The 23385-nt window shown below is 42.8% G+C and overlaps 1 protein-coding gene across 1 annotated transcript in view; it reads left to right on the top strand.

The window, feature by feature from the left end:
- Nucleotides 1-23385, top strand: part of Liprin-gamma (liprin protein kazrin) — a 537537-nt gene that overhangs the window by 18323 nt on the left and 495829 nt on the right. The window contains exon 2 of the mRNA XM_070102133.1: nucleotides 16445-18742. Coding sequence (XP_069958234.1) covers nucleotides 16768-18742 — 1975 coding nt within the window. The 5' untranslated portion in view covers nucleotides 16445-16767. The remainder of the gene's footprint in view (nucleotides 1-16444; nucleotides 18743-23385) is intronic.

The following is a 23385-nucleotide window of genomic DNA, read 5'->3' as shown; positions in this document are numbered from 1 at the left end:
AGAGGGTTAATGATGATAATAATAATAATAATAATAATAATCTTTATTTCTACAAGTACATGCACAGGGCTTAGCTGACAGTGACATACTACTAAATAGAAAGCCGCTTGTTATGCTGAACATTTCGGGCAGATTAGGTCAGTTTTGTCCCAGGATGCGACCAACACCAGTCGACTAGCACCCAGGTACCTATTTTACTGATGGGTGAACATAGTCAGCAGATGTCTGAAGGAAACGTTGCAGCGTTTAGGTTTGTGTTGTTGGTGGTTTGATATTCCCTGGTTTATCACTCTTCTCCAGTGTTCCCTCGTTTGTCACTGTCTCCCCAATATTCCGTCGTAAATCATTGCCTCATTTATCTCGCAGAATTCTCCAGTGTTCCAACAGCCACCATTACCACCTCTGCCACCATTCCTTATAACAATTACCATCACTTCCACCATCACCACTACTATCATCATTACCACCATTTCACCACCACCACAACTATCACCCCTACGACTTCCACTGTCATAATCCCTACCACCTTCACCACCACCACCATCACAAGTACCACTACCATTAACACAAGCGAGGCCAGTAGTCGAGCCGTGGCGTCATTCTCATTATCATAAAAGAACATGAAATTTGCAGGAGGTGTTGATGCCCTGGGAGGGAAGGGGAGGAGGGAAAGGGGAGAGGGGAGGGTTACTGCAGCGTGGTGGCATTAACATATTCATCAATACGACCCCCTGAACCCCGGGGTAGGGGGGACACGCTCCCTTCACCCCTTAGAAGGGGGTAATCAGATGTCCCTCCACAATCATAGCTAGCTCCTTCCGTGTTCGTGTTAGATTATTCCCCAAAACGCAGGATAACCCCTGTGGGTTTATCACTTCCGCATGGATGCAATAACTATAATTTCATGTGAAGAACAAAAAGGCACAACACCGTGACTGGAACAATGCACAAATAACCCGCACATAGGAGAGAAAAGCTCCCTTACTCTCGTGTGTTAGTGTGACTTGTAAATTGTCCATGTCGGTTAGGAAGGTAGTCATCAGCTTGTATCTCCTATAAGAACATAATAATGGAGGAACACTGCAGAAGGCCTATTGGCCCATACAAGGCAGGTCCTTATCAAAGGACCTCTACCCAAAGCTACCCAATGACACCAATCAAACCCAGCCCATGCCACTCATATATTTGTCCAATCACTTTTTAAAGCTACCCAAGGTCCTAGCCTCGATCACCCTGCTGGGAAGATTGTTCCACGTATCCACAACTCTGTTCGAAAACCAGTACTTACCTACGTTCTTTCTAAATCTAAATTTATCCAACTTAAACCATTATTTCTGGTTCTTACCTGGTTCGACACCCTCAGTACTTTACTAATATCATCTTTGTTTATGCCCATCATCCACTTGTGCGGGTTATTGGTGAGCTGGAGTGAAGTGGAGATTCCAGTCACCAGGTGGGAGCGGTAAGATTCTCCATCTTGCCTAGCTTAGCACAACCAAATCTATCTTAATTTAACCTCGACTTGTACCTTGGGTTGATTTCATGATAGCGTTCCCGTGACCCGTTCTCAGACCAGTCCTCCCTGTTGCTGACTTGATCGATCAGGCTGTTGGTGCCAGACTTGATTTGGCACCAACCAAATCTATTCTAACCTCTCGTAACAATAGCCTCGAGGTCACTAGCAGCCATCGCCCTCATGCCACTAGTTTTCATGGCCCCGGGAGGATGATGAGAATGACCACTCATGTCCATCTCAGCAGGGCGGTAATGACGACATAATGTTGACATTTCACTTACGACTCACAGCATTCATGAAGTGAAGTGACTGCATGTTAAAGTAGGCTACCAGTTAAGTGCTAGAACGTGCCGCTCATAACCGAAAGGAACCGGGTTCAACTCCCAGGCGAGGCGAGGCGAGACGTGTGAGGAATGTCTCCTTACACCTGTGGTCTGTGTTCACCTTGCAGTAAATAACAGGTTATTAAGACTGATGTTGGTCGCAGTCTGGAATGTGGGAGAGAGTTACTGTATATACCTTAGATACAGTAGGACTGAGCTTTGAAATGAGCTGAAGTAGGATAACAGCTCTTATTCTGCAAAGGAGCTGTGGGAGAATAACAATTCTCAGCTTATAAACGAGCTGAGGTAAGATAACAGCTCTTAACCTCTAAATAAGCTGAGGTAGGATAACAGCTCTTAACCTCTAAATAAGCTGAGGTAGGATAACAGCTCTTAACCTCTAAATAAGCTGAGGTAGGATAACAGCTCTTAACCTCTAAATAAGCTGAGGTAGGATAACAGCTCTTAACCTCTAAATAAGCTGAGGTAGGATAACAGCTCTTAACCTCTAAATAAGCTGAGGTAGGATAACAGATCTTAACCTCTAAATAAGCTGAGGTAGGATAACAGCTCTTAACCTCTAAATAAGCTGAGGTAGGATAACAGCTCTTAACCTCTAAATAAGCTGAGGTAGGATAACAGCTCTTAACCTCTAAATAAGCTGAGGTAGGATAACAGCTCTTAACCTCTAAATAAGCTGAGGTAGGATAACAGCTCTTAACCTCTAAATAAGCTGAGGTAGGATAACAGCTCTTAGCCTCTAAATAAGCTGAGGTAGGATAACAGCTCTTAACCTCTAAATAAGCTGAGGTAGGATAACAGCTCTTAACCTCTAAATAAGCTGAGGTAAGATAACAGCTCTTAACCTCTAAATAAGCTGAGGTAAGATAACAGCTCTTATTCTGTAAAGTGAACCGTGTAAATTAAAGGTGAAATACTGTGACACGTCCAAATATTTTTGCTGCTCTTTACCCCTCAAGGAAGGTTCTATGATGTTGGTGAGGGTCTCTTGATTTAGGGAATTGGATCTGTGCTCCAGTTCCCTGAATGCCTTCCACATTCACCCCCCCCAGGTGCTGTATAATCCTCCGGGTTTAGCACTTCCCCCTTGATTATAATAATAATAATAATTGCTGCTCTTTATTATTATTATATTTTATTTAGAGCGGAAAGCCCATGTGGGTCTTTCAGCGCTAGATGCGTTACCTTTCTCACCTATGTATACACAAATTATCGTGTTATTGGTAATTGTTTACAGTGTTGGCAGCTCAGACACCTTGAATCCTGCTAATACTACGATACCTGAGCTCTTCTTTCCAACTTTTAAGATCTTTATGGATGCTTAGAAACATTTCGAACCCTCGACGTCTTTACGAATGCGAAGAACGTTGTTTTGAACTCTCGACATCTTTAAGAACGCTATGTTGAATCCCTGACTTCTCTGTGAATGCGTAGGCACGTTGTTTCGAACCCTCAACTTCTTTATGGTTGCTTATATACGTTATTATTAATAGAACCTGTATGAATGGGGCTGGAGGATAGAGCCTCCATCAGCCCTCTCACCGCTCTCTCTCTCTCTCTCTCTCTCTCGTTATAATATAAAAAGCGAAGTGAATTTTCTATTACGTGTTGAGCAATGAATTTTTATATTGTGGATATAGGTTAGGTGCATAATGCAACAGCCCCTTTAGGGCCATGATGCTTTACATGAATCAAGTTATGAAGTTTGTTACCCGTAGAACAAGCTCGTTAAACCAGTGTTATGAAGCGGCGCAACTATATTACGAAAACTAAATATTGGCTGGCTCCGATATACCACCCGGAACTAATTATTGTTAATGCGGCGACGCGGCGGGCTGGTATTTAAGAATGTTGTGGATATAATTAAAAAAAAATAGTGAATTTATGTTTCTAATAACTAAATAAATCTTATTGGTTTATAATACCGAGAAGCAGGTTAGTAAGACACGTTCAAAACTTGTAAAGGTGAATGTTTCTTCAGACTGAGGGACTGAAAATCTCAGACTTCTACTTCAAGACTGATGGACTGATCACATCTTTGCCTCTCCATCCTTGCTTTCTCCATAGTAGTCATGTTTGTATTCAACTGAAGAGGCCTACAGTGTAAGCGAAACATTTCGTTACGTATGTGTCTTATTTAAAAAAAAATCTGTCCTTTGCGTATTCTGATATACTGTACTCTTAACCTGTGTCCGTAGTCTGATATACTGTACTCTTAAGCTGTGTCCGAAGTCTGATGTACTGTACTCTTAACCTGTGTCCGTAGTCTGATATACTGTACTCTTAACCTGTGTCCGTAGTCTGATATACTGTACTCTTAACCTGTGTCCGTAGTCTGATATACTGTACTCTTAACCTGTGTCCGTAGTCTGATATACTGTACTCTTAAGCTGTGTCCGAAGTCTGATATACTGTACTCTTAACCTGTGTCCGTAGTCTGATATACTGTAGTCTTAACCTGTGTCCGTAGTCTGATATACTGTACTCTTAACCTGTGTCCGTAGTCTGATATACTGTACTCTTAACCTGTGTCCGTAGTCTGATATACTGTACTCTTAACCTGTGTCCGTAGTCTGATATACTGTACTCTTAAGCTGTGTCCGAAGTCTGATATACTGTACTCTTAAGCTGTGTCCGAAGTCTGATATACTGTACTCTTAACCTGTGTCCGTAGTCTGATATACTGTACTCTTAACCTGTGTCCGTAGTCTGATATACTGTACTCTTAACCTGTGTCCGTAGTCTGATATACTGTACTCTTAACCTGTGTCCGTAGTCTGATATACTGTACTCTTAACCTGTGTCCGTAGTCTGATATACTGTACTCTTAAGCTGTGTCCGAAGTCTGATATACTGTACTCTTAACCTGTGTCCGTAGTCTGATATACTGTACTCTTAACCTGTGTCCGTAGTCTGATATACTGTACTCTTAACTTGTGTCCGTAGTCTGATATACTGTACTCTTAACCTGTGTCCGTAGTCTGATATACTGTACTCTTAACCTGTGTCCGTAGTCTGATATACTGTACTCTTAACCTGTGTCCGAAGTCTGACATACTGTATTCTTCACCTGTGTTTTTTAAGTTTCAATGTGTACTCTAGAGTGGTACTGGTACATTTGGTACAATATATTTTTGTTTAGTTATGACTGCAGGAGTTAAGCCTTTATGATCAGTCCCTGATCCACCGGGAGGCCTGGTCATGGACTGGGCCGCGGGAGTGTTGATCCCCGGAATACCCTCCAGGTAGATCCAGGAAGGTATTGGCAGTCTAGAAATACGCAGTCTGGTAACCCTTTTCTTTCTTTAATGATCTTTGTCATGTCGTCATAAAATTCTATTATTTTATGAAGGCACAATTATCTTTCTAAACTCATGCTTTCTCTGTTCTACAGTCTGCATTTTCCAGGTGATTTATTAACTTATTATTGCCTCCATTACTTTGCATTAGATGTACAGGAGGGCCCCACTTTACAGCGCTTCGCTTTACAGCGTTTTGCTAATGCAGCCGTTTTCAGTTATGCCCATTCTTCATTTATTCAGACTTCCTACAATAAATATATTCATCACTCACTATAAGGTAAAGACGAAAATATTTTAGGGTAAGTAATGTGTGTGTATTGTTTAGGCATATTTTAGGCCTAGTTCTTTTACTCACAGTGTATGATAGTGTAAACATGTTTTCAGGCTTTTATATACATTGGAATGTGAAAAAACGCTATAATTCACTTTACAGCGATTTTAGCTTTACAGTAGTAGCCCGGAAGTTAACCTGCTGTATAAGCGGGGCCTTCCTGTTTGTATGTATGAGACAGAGAGAAGCCATTATGCATTAGGTATGTATTCTGTGGAACAATCAGATACGGGTATTGCTTGCGTGTTTGTGCACAAACAGAGGCTGACCACTGCTGCCTGAACTACAGTCTGCTCCCGGCATTACCGCGGGCCTCATCCAGTGGATGAATGATGAAGGCTGTAGCATTATTATTATACATCTATAATTATTGGACGTTAAGTCTTCACGCTGCTCACAAATTGTAATTACGACTGCGATTATGTTGGCCGAATATTTTAGAATTATTCCCGGCTAACGTAGTTAAGTCTTACGTCATGTCAAGCTAAACACACACCAGCATTTTCGTCCTGATTAGAAAGGAAAAATTAGTGAAAAACTAACTTGTCAGAAAATTGGTGATAATAATTTGGGAGTGAAAGTCGAAGTTTAAATTATTTTTTTTTTAAAGCTGAAATTTATTATTTAAAAGTCAGAGTGGAAGTGTAAATTGCACTTGTTGTTGTTGTTGTTGGTTTTTTTTTTTTTGAGGTAATTTTTACTTCAGCTTTGGTTGAGAAAAAATTCTAAATTGAGTTTAGGAAAAGCGAAGCCTAGGGAATTTTCTTGGGGAAATTCAAAAGAAAAGGTTTGATGGTGGAAGTGGTGAGGAGCGTGGATCAGCAGCACCACCGCCACCACCCTGGATCAGCAGCACCACCGCCACCACCCTGAGTCAGCAGCACCACCACCACCCTGGGTCAGCACCACCACCGCCACCACCCTGGGCTAGCACCACCACCACCGCCACCACCCTGAGTCAGCAGCATCATCACCCTGGGTCAGCAGCAGCACCACCACCACCCTAGGCCAGCACCACAGCCACCACCTTGGGTCAGCAGCACCACCGCCACCACCCTGGGATAGCACCGCCACCACCCTGAGTCAGCACCACCATCACCCTGGGTCAGCAGCACCACCGCCACCACCCTGGGTCAGCAGCACCACCGACACCACCCTGGGCCAACACCACCACCGCCACCACCCTGAGTCAGCACCACCATCACCCTGGGTCAGCAGCAGCAGCACCACCACCCTGGGTCACCAGCACCACCGCCACCACCCTGGGCCAGCACCACCACCGCCACCACCCTGGGTCACCAGCACCACCGCCATCACCCTGGGTCAGCAGCAGCACCACCACCACCCTGGATCAGCAGCAGCATCACCACCCTGGGTCAACACCATCACCGCCACCACCCTGGATCAGCAACACCACCCCCACCCTGGGTCAGCAGCACCACCACCCTGGGTCAGCAGCACCACCACCCTGGGTCAGCAGCACCACCACCCTGGGTCAGCAGCACCACCACCCTGGGTCAGCAGCACCACCACCCTGGGTCAGCAGCACCACCACCCTGGGTCAGCAGCACCACCATGGTTAAGAAACAAGATCTGGTCCAGCTGGGCGCCCTTGTGCAGTTCTGTCAAGAATTAGTCGTTCTCTGAAATTAGTTGTGCTAATTGAACGAGGGGCTGCCACGGTTTGGGGGGTGAATGAGGGGGAGAGGTGAGGGAGAGAAAATAGGTAAAAGTGAGATAAAGGGGGAGGGGTAGGTTGAGAGAAAATTTAGGAGAGAAATTAGATAGGAAATTGCAAGGGAAAAGGAGAAAGGAGACGAGGAACACTGTAGTGAGGTAATGAAAAGAATTTTGATGATACGAGAAGAAAAATGTATATAAGTGAGAGGTGAAAAGGAAAAAAATAGAACAAAAAGAGCAAGAGTGAGAGAGAGAAATAACAAGGCATTAGAGAGAAGCTGTAGGCTTTAAAGCCGATCGTGTTGAAATAAAAAGAATATATGAGGGCAGAGAACATGTGAAGGAAGAGAACATATGTTCTCGTGTGTGAAGGAAGACCATGTGAGGGACGAGACTACACCATTTTTTTGGTAGAAGTTTTTTGGAATTTGAATTTAAAATTATGATGAGTTTTTTTGATGACGTCAAATTCTCAGTTGTCTGAGACCCTTAAGAAGTAATGGAAATAACAATTTAGCGTTTTTATGTTAATAATAATAATAATTAAGGTTATAAACACAAAAATATCATGCTACCTAAGTGTCAGACTTCCCGAAACTTTAGACTCTTAGATTTTATTTTTTTTTTATGTTTGCAACGCCATGAAACTCATGGCGCCCCATCCCAGACACTACACACTACAGCTGGTGTTTACGAGAGTCCTCGTAAAGTTTGCAGTTCCCTTTATATTGGCGAGATTCTCAGAAGCCAGGACTCCAGCGTTAAGGAACATAGATATGCTTGGATAGTTATACAAATATATCTATTATTGGTGTTGTTGACTATAGTCAACAACGCCAACAATAGAGAATAAAAGTGGCGGTGTTGAAGAGGGGAAAATTAAGAATGCTTTTGTCAGTTATCAAGACTGGAGATACTCATGGCTTCATAAGGGTTCAAGGTAGAGTGCTTTTGTCAGTTATCAAGACTGGAGATACTCATGGCTTCATAAGGGTTCAAGGTAGAGTGCTTTTGTCAGTTATCAAGACTGGAGATACTCATGGCTTCATAAGGGTTCAAGGTAGAGTGCTTTTGTCAGTTATCAAGACTGGAGATACTCATGGCTTCATAAGGGTTCAAGGTAGAGTGCTTTTGTCAGTTATCAAGACTGGAGATACTCATGGCTTCATAAGGGTTCAAGGTAGAGTGCTTTTGTCAGTTATCAAGACTGGAGATACTCATGGCTTCATAAGGGTTCAAGGTAGAGTGCTTTTGTCAGTTATCAAGACTGGAGATACTCATGGCTTCATAAGGGTTCAAGGTAGAGTGCTTTTGTCAGTTATCAAGACTGGAGATACTCATGGCTTCATAAGGGTTCAAGGTAGAGTGCTTTTGTCAGTTATCAAGACTGGAGATACTCATGGCTTCATAAGGGTTCAAGGTAGAGTGCTTTTGTCAGTTATCAAGACTGGAGATACTCATGGCTTCAAAAGGGTTCAAGGTAGAGACCGCGTGCACTGTCCTATGCAAACTCGGAGGGTTACTATTGATTCCGTGAGATCGTAATAACAATGCACTGCCTCCTAGTTATAGGACTGGCTTGTCGTTGCTTCGAACTTTCCGTTCGGTGATTTGTGATTGGTTATTGTTCTAAGTAATAAATCACAATGCAGTTGCTGGAAACAATTCACACCTAACCCACAAATAACATTTGCAATTAGTGAGTCAATTGTGAATTGTGTTTTGATTACAGTACTGTCTGTCCTGAATATTACATCGTAGCATTAATCTTTCGTAATATTTTAATGTTTAGAAGAAACAAAGAGGCACAAAACCATGGCTGGAACAATGCACAAATAACCTGCATATGGGAAAAATAAACACTTAAGCAGTATAATGTGATCTTTTGTTGGCAACGTTTCGCCCACGCAGTGGGCTTTATCAAGTCACAAACAGATTTGCTTGTGACTTGATGCCCCTCAAGGAAGGTTCCTTGATGTTGGTGAGGGGCTCTTGATTTAGGAAATTGGATCTGTGCTCCAGTTCCCCGAATTAAGCCTGAATGCCTTCCACATCCCCCCCCCACGCGCTGTATAATCCTCCGGGTTTAGCGCTTCCCCTTGATTATAATAATAATAATTGTGACTTGATGAAGCCCACTGCGTGGGCGAAACGTTGTCAATAAAGGATCACATTATACCGCTTAAGTGCTTATTTTCCATTGTGTCGGTATTTTGTACCATTTATTTCCAACCTACACATAGAGAGAAGCTTTCGACAACGTTTCGGTCCGACTTGGAAAATTTACACACTGACACAAAAGAGAGGTAATGTTTATCAGGAAACAGGACAAGTGTTTCCTGACGCGGGTCTTAGTCATATGATGACCCGCCGATGGAGCTTTTTGGTCATCTGACCGAGGCCTTCCACTGGCTTACCTGTCCACCCCCTTTAAAAATTATGGCCATAGTTATAACCACAAAAAGAGAGAGAGAGAGCTAGTACATGTAGGTGAGCTGGACAAGGACGGGACCACGAGAAGAAGGAAAAGAAGTAATGGTGAGCTTCTCTCTCCTATGTACGGGTTATTTATGTATCTTAAGGGGCACGTCAGTCCCCCAGTTTTCTAATACAAACTCTATGTTGTTTTTCCCCTGTAATCTACCTTGTCCATAATTACTATCGTACTTACTTTGTCTGCTTTCGTAAGGTGAAGTCCAGGATCTTTCCTTAATTCATGGTATAATTTAACAGATGTTTGAGGACAATTGTCCTCAAAGATTTGTTAAGACTTCAACTTACGAAAGCAGACAAAGCAAACACGATAGTAATTATGGACAAGGTAGATTATAGTGGAAAAATAAACACGATATTAGGAGACAGGGAAAATAACGTACATCTTAATGTTTAATAATCATCGCTAGGTTATCCTCATTCACTTGAAGACAAAGCTACAAGTTGAAGAAGGAACTCTCTGCAAGGAAAGTGCCCTGATGTTGCTGAAGTACTCTTCAGCCACGGAATAAGAGCTGTTCTTTTCTTTCGTAAATCAAACATGACTGCCTGCCATTCCCCGGGCGCATTCTGGGTTTAGCGCTTCGCTATGAATATGTGATTGTGTGCAGATCTGTGTATAGAGAGACGTTGTAGCTTGTTCTGAGACATCATTCAGACGCTGGTAATGTATCTGATACAAAGATCGCTCGTTATATATGAAAAATATGCAGAAGTAGTAATAGTTAATTTTAATTCAGACAACGTTTCGCTCATACAACAAGCTTTTTCAAGCGAAACGTTGTGCGAATAAGGTTTCCAATTACTGCTTTTATCTCTATCATCCGCAACTCGTGGCTACTCTCACACCATCTGCTGTTACACCACTTATTATTGTTGTAGTTTTGGTACCATTAGGTTAGGTTAGGTAAGGTTTGTCAGGAAAAAGGACAAGTGTTTCCTGATGCGGGTCTTAGTCATATGATGACCCGCCGCTGAAACTTTTTGGTCATCTGACCGAGGCCTTCTACTGGCTTACCCTTCCACTCCTTTAAAAATTATGGTCATGATTTTAACCATTGGAAATTGTTTTTTGGTACGATTGTCTGGCTTCGGATGGAGAGGAGCACGTGTTTTGTGTGAATTTTCCTGATGTAAATTATCAGCTGTTTAAACAAGTCATTACTCTGAAGTTTTCTTGACACTGAAAAATACGATGCAGCTTCGCCAGTAGGCCTTCTGCAGTGTTCCTACATTCTTATGTTCTTAAGAGAATTTTTCGACAAATTTAAAAAAAAATCTGTACCTCAGTAATCCTTTGAAGAATTATTTGCGATAAACAAAACATTGGGTTTGGGAAACCAGGCAAGACTGATGATGACTTAATAGTCAAAGCAATTTCGAATTCTTTAAAAATGTGTTCTCCATGGCGGAGTGCTTCCACCACCAGTTGACTGAATTAAGTCTCGCAGAAAACTGAACGTGTTTTGTTAAATGGAAGCCGCTCGTGGTTTGAAATTGGAAGGGTCTTCTGGGTTATTGGCTCCCTTCTCCCTGCTTTGGAGATTTTCAGTTGGCGAGACCTTCAGGGAAGAGGTAGTTTCTTGAGTCAACTGGGACTGACGTTCCACCTGGAGTGACGTTCCACCGGGACTGACGTTCCACTGGGACTGACATTCCACCGGGACTGACGTTCCACCGGGACTGACGTTCCACCAAGCACTGTTGGGTCTTACAGCGAGGAATTACACACTTGTCACGTTTCAGTATAAAAAAAATTACGAATGGATCTGAATATTAGAAATAATAGAACTGTCTAAATATTAGTTGATGTGAATTGATATGATGTGAACCCTGAAGGGATGTTCTTATAAAATATTTGTATTGCATGCGGAGGTTAGATATTTTGAATAAATTTAGAATATTAGACATTACGAGTGAATATATATATATATATATATATATATATATATATATATATATATATATATATATATATATATATATATATATATATATATATATATATATATATATATATATATATATATATATATATATATATATATATATCTGTGTGTGTGTGTGCCCTGTGGCCTGGTGGGCTAATGCTCTCGCTTCACACGGTTAGGGTCCGGGTTCGATTCCAGGCAAAGGGGTGAAACATTGGGCGTGTTTCCTTACACCGGTTGTCCATGTTCACCCATCAGTAATAATGGGTACCTGGGGTATTAGTCGACTGGTGTGGGTCGCATCCTAGGACAAAATTGACCTAATTTGCCCGAAATGCTGTGCATAACAAGCGACTTTCTATATAGTATGTCATTGATATCATCTATGACTGTGTACCTTGTATATGTATTTGTAGAAATAAAGATATTAGTATATTATTATTTTACACATTCATTCACATGTTTCTCTCCCACATGATCACAAACAGTTTGGTCGTATTTGTCAGGGATATGGGCGAAACTTCCGGCTTTTTCGACCAGTTCAATTCTGTATTTCTTTCTCCTTTCTCTATTCCCTTCAGGGTCCCGTCACACACAACAGCTTCCCTCACAGCTGCCCGTCCTCTCGGGGCATTCCTGTCACCCCCAGTACCCTCACTACAATACCCTACCACCAATCCCATCACCACCACCACACCAACCCACCCACGAAGATATCTATTGTGCCGTACTCTTCTCTTATCACACCACTGTCATCACCACAATCGCTGCTACAACCATCTTCTACCACCACCACCACCACCATCCAAACAACCACTCTAGCTACCACCACCCTAACAACCACTGCTTCAACCACCGTCACTTCTCCTACATCCTTCTCTACCACCACCCCGACAACAACATATACCACAATAAACAATTCTGCACAGCTCCTGCCGCATCCTTTACCACTCCCTTCCACAGTCTCCATCGTCTCCAAACTTCTTTCAACGGCTCCTATACGGCCTCAACACGGCCGTCACTGCGCCCCTGCTGCACTCCCCCTTTAAAATTCCCAAACTAAAGAGGGCGCTCTAATCCGAGCGCTTTTGCAAGACGCGCACCCAGGCATGGAGACGTCAGCTTTGGTGTGTGGGGCGGGCGTGGGCGTGACCTTTGACCCAATAGGTCAGAGGTGAGGGCGGGCAGGGGCGTCTACATGAGTCCTGGACGAGATATTTACCAGGTGGCTATGTCGGTATGTCTGTGGCTGCCCAGGGGAACACCATTGATGAAGACCCCGGGAAGCGGGACTTATGCACTTGTTATGAGATAAAGGATGTGTCCTAGCTCCTCGTGGATCCTATTTTAACACCTTCCCTTCCTTGTAGCGACGTGGTGGGTTGTATTTATTCTTTAGTAAAGGCTTTAAACTTTCAACGCTGGTATATTCTTAAAAGAAGGTTACCCGATTTCGAGGATCACCGCCCCCGCTGCCCGGTCCCATTCCAGGTTTCCTGGTTGATGATCTGTTCCAACGTAGCCCCAACAGCCCGGCTGATCAAACACATACTGGAGGAACTTATCCAGATTTCTCTTAAAAACAGCTTGGAGCCTCCTGGTAATTCTCTACATGTATGATGGACAGACGTTGAAAAGTCTAGATTCCTTTACAATTATTGAATTATCTTTTATTCATTGCACTTTTGCTTTTCAATGAAGGTATTTTACACCTGCCTCGCCTCTTGCTCTCATTGAATTTTGGGTCTCATTCATGAAGTCCTCATTTGGATTGTCAGTCTTCAGTGTGATGAATGGCTCACTGAACACTGTCATATTGTGATCAGTATTTCGCTCGTTTCTTTGTTGTCATCAGTGTAAGCTTCATTTCTTTTAAGCAAGGCCCCTCAAGGGAGGTTCCTTGATGCTGGTGAGGGGCTCTTGATCTAGGGAATTGGATCTGTGCTCCAGTTCCCTGAATTGAGCCTGAATGCCCTCCACCCCCCCACACATGCGTTGTATAATTCTATGGGTTTAGCGCTTCCCCATGATTATAATAATTTTAAGCAAGGGTCCAATGCTGGATGTGCTTTTTGTCCTGGATTTCACTTGCAAGAAAAATATATTGTTTCTTTCAGTTTCATTAATGGATTTTTACTTTAGTCTCTCTGGGACTCTGTACAATGTATTCACTTTTATCTCAGTGTTTTCCATTCCTATAGTCCGTATTTATTTTCACCCTTGAGAAAGGTGTGAGAGCTTTGAGAAGTTCCGTGATTCTTCATCTTCGCCTGTAAAGGGAACATCTCTCACTTTCTAAATTGTATATTCTCTTCTTTTATTTCTGACTCATATGTCTTTGGGCCGCTTCTAGTGGCATTGTGCTCAGTTTTTTTTTTTTATTAGATAATGTGTTACTCTATTTAGGGCAAAATATTGTCTAATAAAAAGTTGTCGTTCTGTTAGGTGTGTTTTCCATTGTTATGGTCACGTATTACTGTATACATGGATAATACTTTAGTTGTTATAATCATAATAATGACTTTTAAATGGTGGAGGGGTAAGCCAGTGGAAGTCCTCGGTCAGATGACCAAAAGCTCCAGCTGTGGGTTATCATATGACTAAGACCTGCTTCAGGAAATACTTGTCCTGTTTCCTGACATTATACCTACCTACTGTAAATCTACGCTGGTGACACGCTCAAGATCCTCCCATCTTCGTTTCCCTCCGCATCATAAAGTCTTCTCAGGCCAGATTGCTTTTCTTGTATTTATCCTAAGTTTTTTTGACATCCCTCTTCCTGGTCTGGCCAATGTCTTTGCTGACTCATAAATATATCCACTAATTGTACTTGTTTATTTGTTAATTTCTTCTGGAGTTGTAAAGATAGTTTGTCACTTTTTAAATCTTAAACATTTCATAGAACAGACCTTTTGAATTGTAAATATCTCTTGGAATCGTACTTATTGAATTGTAAATTCGCCTGAAATTTTAAATTCCTTCTGGAATTATTCCTATTTAATCGTATATTCCTCGTGGAATTATTTTTGTCAGATCGTAAGTACACTACCTCGTGAAATTCTGTTTTTTAAGTGATGAGTACAGTTGTGTGTATTAGTGTTTGTACTCAATACTGCGCTAAATAGTTATTAGTGTGGGTGTGTTGAGTAGTGCTGTGTATCAGTGTGTGTTGAGTACAGTGCTGTGTATCAGTGTTGAGTACAGTGCTGTGTATCAGAGTGTGTTGAGTACAGTGCTGTGTATCAGTGTGGGTTGAGTACAGTGTTGTGTATCAGAGTGTGTTGAGTACAGTGCTGTGTATCAGAGTGTGTTGAGTACAGTGCTGTGTATCAGAGTGTGTTGAGTACAGTGCTGTGTATCAGAGTGTGTTGAGTACAGTGTTGTGTATCAGTGTGTGTTGAGTACAGTGCTGTGTATCAGTGTATTGAGCACAGTGCTGTGTATCAGTGTGTGTTGAGTACAGTGCTGTGTACCAGTGTATTGAGCACAGTGCTGTGTATCAGAGTGTGTTGAGTACAGTGCTGTGTATCAGTGTATTGAGCACAGTGCTGTGTATCAGTGTGTGTTGAGTACAGTGCTGTGTATCAGAGTGTGTTGAGTACAGTGCTGTGTATCAGTGTGTTGAGTACAGTGCTGTGTATCAGTGTGTGTTGAGTACAGTGCTGTGTATCAGTGTGTGTTGAGTACAGTGCTGTGTATCAGTGTGTGTTGAGTACAGTGCTGTGTATCAGTGTATTGAGCATAGTGCTGTGTATCAGTGTGTGTTGAGTACAGTGCTGTGTATCAGTGTATTGAGCACAGTGCTGTGTATCAGAGTGTGTTGAGTACAGTGCTGTGTATCAGTGTATTGAGCACAGTGCTGTGTATCAGTGTGTTGAGTACAGTGCTGTGTATCAGTGTATTGAGCACAGTGCTGTGTATCAGTGTGTGTTGAGTACAGTGCTGTGTATCAGTGTATTGAGCACAGTGCTGTGTATCAGAGTGTGTTGAGTACAGTGCTGTGTATCAGTGTATTGAGCACAGTGCTGTGTATCAGTGTGTGTTGAGTACAGTGCTGTGTATCAGTGTATTGAGCACAGTGCTGTGTATCAGAGTGTGTTGAGTACAGTGCTGTGTATCAGAGTGTGTTGAGTACAGTGCTGTGTATCAGTGTGTGTTGAGTACAGTGCTGTGTATCAGTGTATTGAGCACAGTGCTGTGTATCAGAGTGTGTTGAGTACAGTGCTGTGTATCAGAGTGTGTTGAGTACAGTGCTGTGTATCAGTGTGTGTTGAGTACAGTGCTGTGTATCAGAGTGTGTTGAGTACAGTGTTGTGTATCAGAGTGTGTTGAGTACAGTGCTGTGTATCAGTGTGTGTTGAGTACAGTGCTGTGTATCAGTGTGTGTTGAGTACAGTGCTGTGTATCAGAGTGTGTTGAGTACAGTGCTGTGTATCAGTGTGTTGAAAACAGTGCTGTGTATCAGAGTGTTGAGTACAGTGCTGTGTATCAGTGTGTTGAAAACAGTGCTGTGTATCAGAGTGTTGAGTACAGTGCTGTGTATCAGTGTGTTGAAAACAGTGCTGTGTATCAGAGTGTGTTGAGTATAGTGCTGTATATCAGTGTTGACTACAGTGCTATGCACCATAGTATACTGATTGCAGTGCTATGTATCAGAGAATCCTGATTACAGTGCTATGTGCCAGTGTACTGATTACAGTGTTATGTATTAGAGTGTTCTCAGTACAAGAATGTTGTTATTGTCTGGTAGTGTGTGTGAGTGTGTGCTGTTGGCTGGAAGTTTGTGTATGCATATATTGTGTATAGTTCAGTGATATTCGTAAAGCATACTTGTCATTTTTTTTCAGCGGGAGAAAGAGTGAGGGTGAGAATACGTAGGTTGAGAGAACTTAGGTGCGATACGTGTACCGAACTAGACTTGATTACCAATCATGTTGTGCCGAGGAAGCCAGTAATTGCAAATATTCGAACAACAGACTAAATAATATGTATTTTGTAAATACAACTCGGTACAAATAACTTAAAATATACAAGAATATTATATATACCATGGCAAACGTGAAATTATCTGTGAAGGTATCAGAAAAAATGAACTTGAGGATAGGGACTGGTTGAATGTATAAAGGAAAAAACACTGGCTTTATAAAACGAAACTAAGTACAAAAGGAAGATGGGGCTGATTATAGAAAAGCAGAAGACGAAAGAAGATGACGGAAGAGGCAACTGTCGGGGCGAGAGCGCTAAAATCAGACGTAAAGAAAAGGTGACACAAACTAAAGTGAAGAAATCTAGTATAGAAACAAAAAGCAAGCGGGAAATTAAAATAAAAGAAACAGAAATCAGGGATGTTAATGCTACGAGCGAAATGGTTACGTATAGAAGAACTCGTGATAGTATTGTTAAGTCCACAAAAAGCACAGTACAAGAATCAAGAGGAAATACACCAAGAATAGATAAAGAAAGAAAGAAAGTAGGCAGTAAAGGAGACAAGGATGTTAAGTTATCACAAAGTTGGATTGCGGAAGAGGAAGATCTCGTGGCCTTTGTGTTGGTCTCTGGCTCCTGTGGCCCAGACGAGGGACAAGAGAGAGACTACGATGACTCTTGCTGCAGCGACGGCAGGCTACAAGAGATGCAGCCACGGTATCAGTCTTTACGACCCACTTCCCTGGAAACCATTATTGAAGACGGTCCCTGCTCTTACTCCTTCCAGGAGGCTATCAAGAGCTCGACACAGGAGAACCGGGCTTGCTATCGCGACTGTCGCGAGAGTCTCGATCATTTCTTAGACAGAACTAGAGACTCTCAACAGAAGATATCTGGAATAATAGACAGTCAAGACAATATTGTTCTCGCGAAGGAAGAGACAGGAACAGACATTCCAGTTGAAGATCCCGGTGGGAATGTCCTCGCTGATGGAGAGGCGAAAGATATGAAAGGAAACAGAGTCAAGCCTCAGGCGGATACTGTTGTTAAGTTGGAGGAATCAGGTGCCAGACTCTCACCTCTGAGTGATGAATATTTATCCAAGTGTAGTGTCTCAGAGTTATTAGAATGCCAGAATACTTCTCAGTCTTTCAGTCTTGCAGATACTAACAAGACCGGTGACGGACTTCTTCTAGAGAGTAATGTTAGGGAAAGCATTAATCCTGGCCAACACTTGGATTACAATCTTGGCAGCACAGTTAATGAAAATCGCTCTCATGGTGACTCTTTTATAGAGTTTCATGATAACGATATCATATACGAAAAGACCTACAATGACGGAGATTTGAATAAAGAAGTTGACGGTGACGCCAGCATCACCTCACGGCATTGTAACAGCACCCTGCAAAAGTGTAGTGATGAGAACGATACTGGAGGTCGCGACAGTATCGGCCACAGGGACGGCCTAAGATGCCTTCCCGATAATGAGAACACTGAACGCCAACACCTGAGTAGAGACAATACACAAATCTCTAGCAGTCAGGATCAATGTGAAGGTGTTGTAGCAAGCGACCCTGACTATCTTCCAGTTGTAAAGGGAACATCTGAAGACAGCGGGGTTCATGCTGACTACCATGAAGACGACACCGTGGCCACTGATGCAGATGGAAATCAGGTTGAAGTAAAGGTAGAGATGGCTACAGTTGAAGACTCCGAGATTCCATTCGAAGCGTCTGAGAAAACTCTTGACGCACCAGAGAAAGAAGCACTCGAGGCCTCGAAGAACACTGAATACGAAGTCTTCACCGAAGATGAGAAGTGCGAATATCAACAGGTGATGTTTACTGTTTATATCCAGAACGAATGTCTGGCAGAGATGATGACAGGGAAGACGGGTGAAGCAAGAACTGAGGAGAATAAGTGGGAAGAGTCGGTAGCAAATGAAAAGAAGAATAGCATAACAGAGGAGAGGAAAGAAACAGTATTTAAGGAGGGGAATGAAGCAATGAAAGAGGAAAGATACGATACACCAACAGAGGAAGATATTGAAGTAACAGAGGCAGTAATAGAATCAACAGTGGATGAGATGGAAGAAGCAACAGAGGAACGAGAAGAAGCGAGAGAGTTAGCGAAGAAGACAGTGATGGAAGGACATTGGCAGGGCAGTGAGGCGGCCGTGGGACCTATGGGACCCCAGTACCAACGGGAATTCACAAAAGGTGAGTGATTTTATTCTGGTGTTAGAGAGCATTAATTGGGATACATAGGTTATATATATGTTAGTTCATCTCTCTCTCTCTCTCTCTCTCTCTCTCTCTCTCTCTCTCTCTCTCTCTCTCTCTCTCTCTCTCTCTCTCTCTCTCTCTCTCTCTCTCTCTCTTTCTTTCTCGTATATAACAGTAAGGCCACCAACATTTCTCTGCTGTTGTACAGTCTGCTGAAATGCCATATTAAAGTGGATAGAAAAGACAGACAGCAGAAGACATACCCAGGCTGTCTACTGGGTAGAACTATCTACTTCTGCCTGTAATAGAAAAGCTGAAGGCTCTCTCTCCACTGTGTCTGTCTGAGGCTGAAAATGACTTCCTTGTGTGGCCCTCTCTACCTTGTCCAGAAGTCTGAGATGTGATGAGGGCGCTGTATGACCCCTACTGGCTTAGTGCTTCCTTTAATTACAATAATGATGGGAAAGGGTTTACCTACCTGGAGGGTATTCCGGGGATCAACGCCCCCACGATCCGGCCCATGACCAGGCCTCCTGGTGGATCGGCCTGATCAACGAGGCTGTTACTGCTGCCGCACGCAGTCCAACGTACGAACCACAGCCCGGCTGATCCGGCACTGACTTTAGGTATTTGTGCAGCTCCCTCTTGAAGACAACCAGGGGTCTATTGGTAATTCCCCTTATGGCTGGTGGGAAGCTGTTGAACAGTCTTGGGCCCCGGACACTTATTGTGTTTTCTCTTAGTGTACTAATGGCGCCCCTACTTTTCACTGTTATAATCCTTGAAGGTGAGATCCACAGACATTACCACTCCCAGGTCCTTCACATTACTTTTCCGCTCTATTGTGTGATTAGAGTTTGTAGTATACTCAGTTCTAGTTATTTCTTTCAGTTTTCCGTAACGGAGTAGTTGGAATTTGTCTTCAGTGAGCAACATATTGTTTTCCGTTGCCCTTTGGAAAAACTTAGTTTATATTAGGCTATATTAGGTTTATATTAGGCTATATTAGGTTTATATTAGGCTATATTAGGTTTATATTAGGCTAATGAAGGGATCTTGTTCCAAGGAATCAGTTACCCTCCCGTGTCTTGAATCAGACTTGATCAAGTCTCCCATTAAAATGGCGCTGTGGGGTCCCTACTGGTTTAGCGCTTCCCCGGGGCGTTTACTAGGACAACGTTTTGAACTGGGATCGTTATTGCCTGACTTGATCTTAAAGGATCGAAATGTTGTCCTAATAGAAGTTCTTGCTGGAAACGTGCCTGCACTTCGCTATTCTCAACAGTACGAAATTTAATAAATCGATGTATGAACCAGTCCCTGTATACCACGTACGAGTTTAACGCTTTCCCGTGATAATAATAATACTTTAGATGAATTATTTCACCAGGTCTCTTCCTTTAATTTTTTATAACGTTCAATTTACAAGGTAATATTTGTTACCTCAGGATGCTAGTTACCTCAGCTCACATGTGCTAGTTATCTTACCTCAGTTCACATGTGCTAGTTATCTTACCTCAGTTCACATGTGCTAGTTAACTTACCTCAGCTCACATGTGCTAGTTATCTTACCTCAGCTCACATGTGCTAGTTATCTTACCTCAGCTTACATGTGCTAGTTATCTTACCTCAGCTCACATGTGCTAGTTATCTTACCTCAGCTCGCATGTGCTAGTTATCTTACCTCAGCTCACATGTGCTAGTTATCTTACCTCAGCTCACATGTGCTAGTTATCTTACCTCAGCTCGCATGTGCTAGTTATCTTACCTCAGCTCACATGTGCTAGTTATCTTACCTCAGCTCACATGTGCTAGTTATCTTACCTCAGCTCACATGTGCTAGTTATCTTACCTCAGCTCACATGTGCTAGTTATCTTACCTCAGCTCACATGTGCTAGTTATCTTACCTCAGCTCACATGTGCTAGTTATCTTACCTCAGCTCACATGTGCTAGTTATCTTACCTCAGCTCACATGTGCTAGTTATCTTACCTCGGCTCACATGTGCTAGTTATCTTACCTCAGCTCACATGTGCTAGTTATCTTACCTCGGCTCACATGTGCTAGTTATCTTACCTCAGCTCACATGTGCTAGTTATCTTACCTCAGCTCACATGTGCTAGTTATCTTACCTCAGCTCACATGTGCTAGTTATCTTACCTCGGCTCACATGTGCTAGTTATCTTACCTCAGCTCACATGTGCTAGTTATATTACCTCAGCTCACATGTGCTAGTTATCTTACCTCAGCTCACATGTGCTAGTTATCTTACCTCAGCTCACATGTGCTAGTTATCTTACCTCAGCTCACAGGTGCTAGTTATCTTACCTCAGCTCACATGTGCTAGTTATCTTACCTCAGCTCACATGTGCTAGTTATCTTACCTCAGCTCACAGGTGCTAGTTATCTTACCTCAGCTCACATGTGCTAGTTATCTTACCTCAGCTCACATGTGCTAGTTATCTTACCTCAGCTCACATGTGCTAGTTATCTTACTTCAGCTCACATGTGCTAGTTATCTTACCTCAGCTCACATGTGCTAGTTATCTTACCTCAGCTCACATGTGCTAGTTATCTTACCTCAGCTCACATGTGCTAGTTATCTTACCTCAGCTCACATGTGCTAGTTATCTTACCTCATCTCACATGTGCTAGTTATCTTAGCTCACAGGTGCTAGTTATCTTACCTCAGCTCACATGTGCTAGTTATCTTACCTCAGCTCACAGGTGCTAGTTATCTTACCTCAGCTCACATGTGCTAGTTATCTTACCTCATCTCACATGTGCTAGTTATCTTAGCTCACAGGTGCTAGTTATCTTACCTCAGCTCACATGTGCTAGTTATCTTACCTCAGCTCACATGTGCTAGTTATCTTACCTCAGCTCACATGTGCTAGTTATCTTACCTCATCTCACATGTGCTAGTTATCTTACCTCATCTCACATGTGCTAGTTATCTTACCTCAGCTCACATGTGCTAGTTATCTTAGCTCACAGGTGCTAGTTATCTTACCCCAGCTCACATGTGCTAGTTATCTTACCTCATCTCAAATGTGCTAGTTATCTTACCTCAGTTTACATGTGCTAGTTATCTTACCTCATCTCACATATGCTAGTTATCTTACCTCAGCTCACATGTGCTAATTATCTTACCTCAGCTCACATGTGCTAGTTATCTTAACTCAGCTCACAGGTGCTAGTTATCTTACCTCATCTCACATGTGCTAGTTATCTTACCTCAGCTCACATGTGCTAGTTATCTTACCTCATCTCAGATGTGCTAGTTATCTTACCTCAGCTCACATGTGCTAATTATCTTACCTCAGCTCACATGTGCTAGTTATCTTACCTCAGCTCACAGGTGCTAGTTATCTTACCTCATCTCACATGTGCTAGTTATCTTACCTCAGTTCACATGTGCTAGTTATCTTACCTCAGCTCACAGGTGCTAGTTATCTTACCTCAGCTCACAGGTGCTAGTTATCTTACCTCAGCTCACATGTGCTAGTTATCTTACCTCAGCTCACATGTGCTAGTTATCTTACCTCAGCTCACATGTGCTAGTTATCTTACCTCAGCTCACAGGTGCTAGTTATCTTACCTCAGCTCACATGTGCTAGTTATCTTACCTCAGCTCACATGTGCTAGTTATCTTACCTCATCTCACAGGTGCTAGTTATCTTAGCTCACATGTGCTAGTTATCTTACCTCAGCTCACATGTGCTAGTTATCTTACCTCAGCTCACATGTGCTAGTTATCTTACCTCAGCTCACAGGTGCTAGTTATCGTACCTCAGCTCACAGGTGCTAGTTATCTTGTGATGTAGTCCAGCTGGGCTTGTGAGGTCTCTGGGGAGACCTAATTTAACCAATTATATGGTCACACCTTGCCTTGGCAAACGTCTGTAGCCACGCCCACGTCTGAGGTCTTTTGTTCTTGACGCCTCAGACCTAGGCGTCAGGTCGTACACGTGGTTGTGGAGGGTGCTTGGACCACCATAAAAGCCCAAGGAAGAGCATGATCATGAGATTGGAGCGGAGCTGCTGCTGGGGCGCAGAGCTCCTGAGCAGAAGATTCGGGCAGAGCTCTGAGCAGAGAGATTCGAGCGGAGCTGCTGTTGGGGTGCAGGGCTCGGGAGAAGGCTGCTGAAGTCTCTGGAGGAGACTGTTGGAGGCATTGGGCAGAGTACTGGCTTGGCGCAGTACTCTTGCTGTGTAGGTCTTGGGACCTGTGGCTTAGTTCCTGTGATGAACTGCCCTCTGAACTACATTGTAAGTTATATTCTGTTTCGCCAAGCTAATTGTATTCCCTGTCTCACTGCTTATGTGTACCACCCCATTTATCTAAACCCCAATGTACTCCTGTTCCCAAATATATTATTGTACAAGGACTTAATAATAAACTGTGAGTAGAATAGTAATATTCACTGTCCCCGTTATTAGCTATTCCTATTTCTCATATTTTATTATGTTTATATGAGTGAAGAGTGGGCGAGGCATATGTTAGTGAGTAGTGTAGAGTTAATGAGAGTGTCGTGGTGGTCACCACTGACCTGTCATTACCTACCTACCTCCGCTAATCATCTCACTCCTACCACCTCGCCTGCCTCTCCCCTCCCTACATAATCCCTTACTCC

Source organism: Cherax quadricarinatus, chromosome 80, assembly GCF_038502225.1.
Source record: "Cherax quadricarinatus isolate ZL_2023a chromosome 80, ASM3850222v1, whole genome shotgun sequence".
In the NCBI taxonomy this organism is placed as follows: Eukaryota; Metazoa; Arthropoda; class Malacostraca; order Decapoda; family Parastacidae; genus Cherax; species Cherax quadricarinatus.
This window is presented reverse-complemented; position numbering and strand designations above follow the sequence as displayed.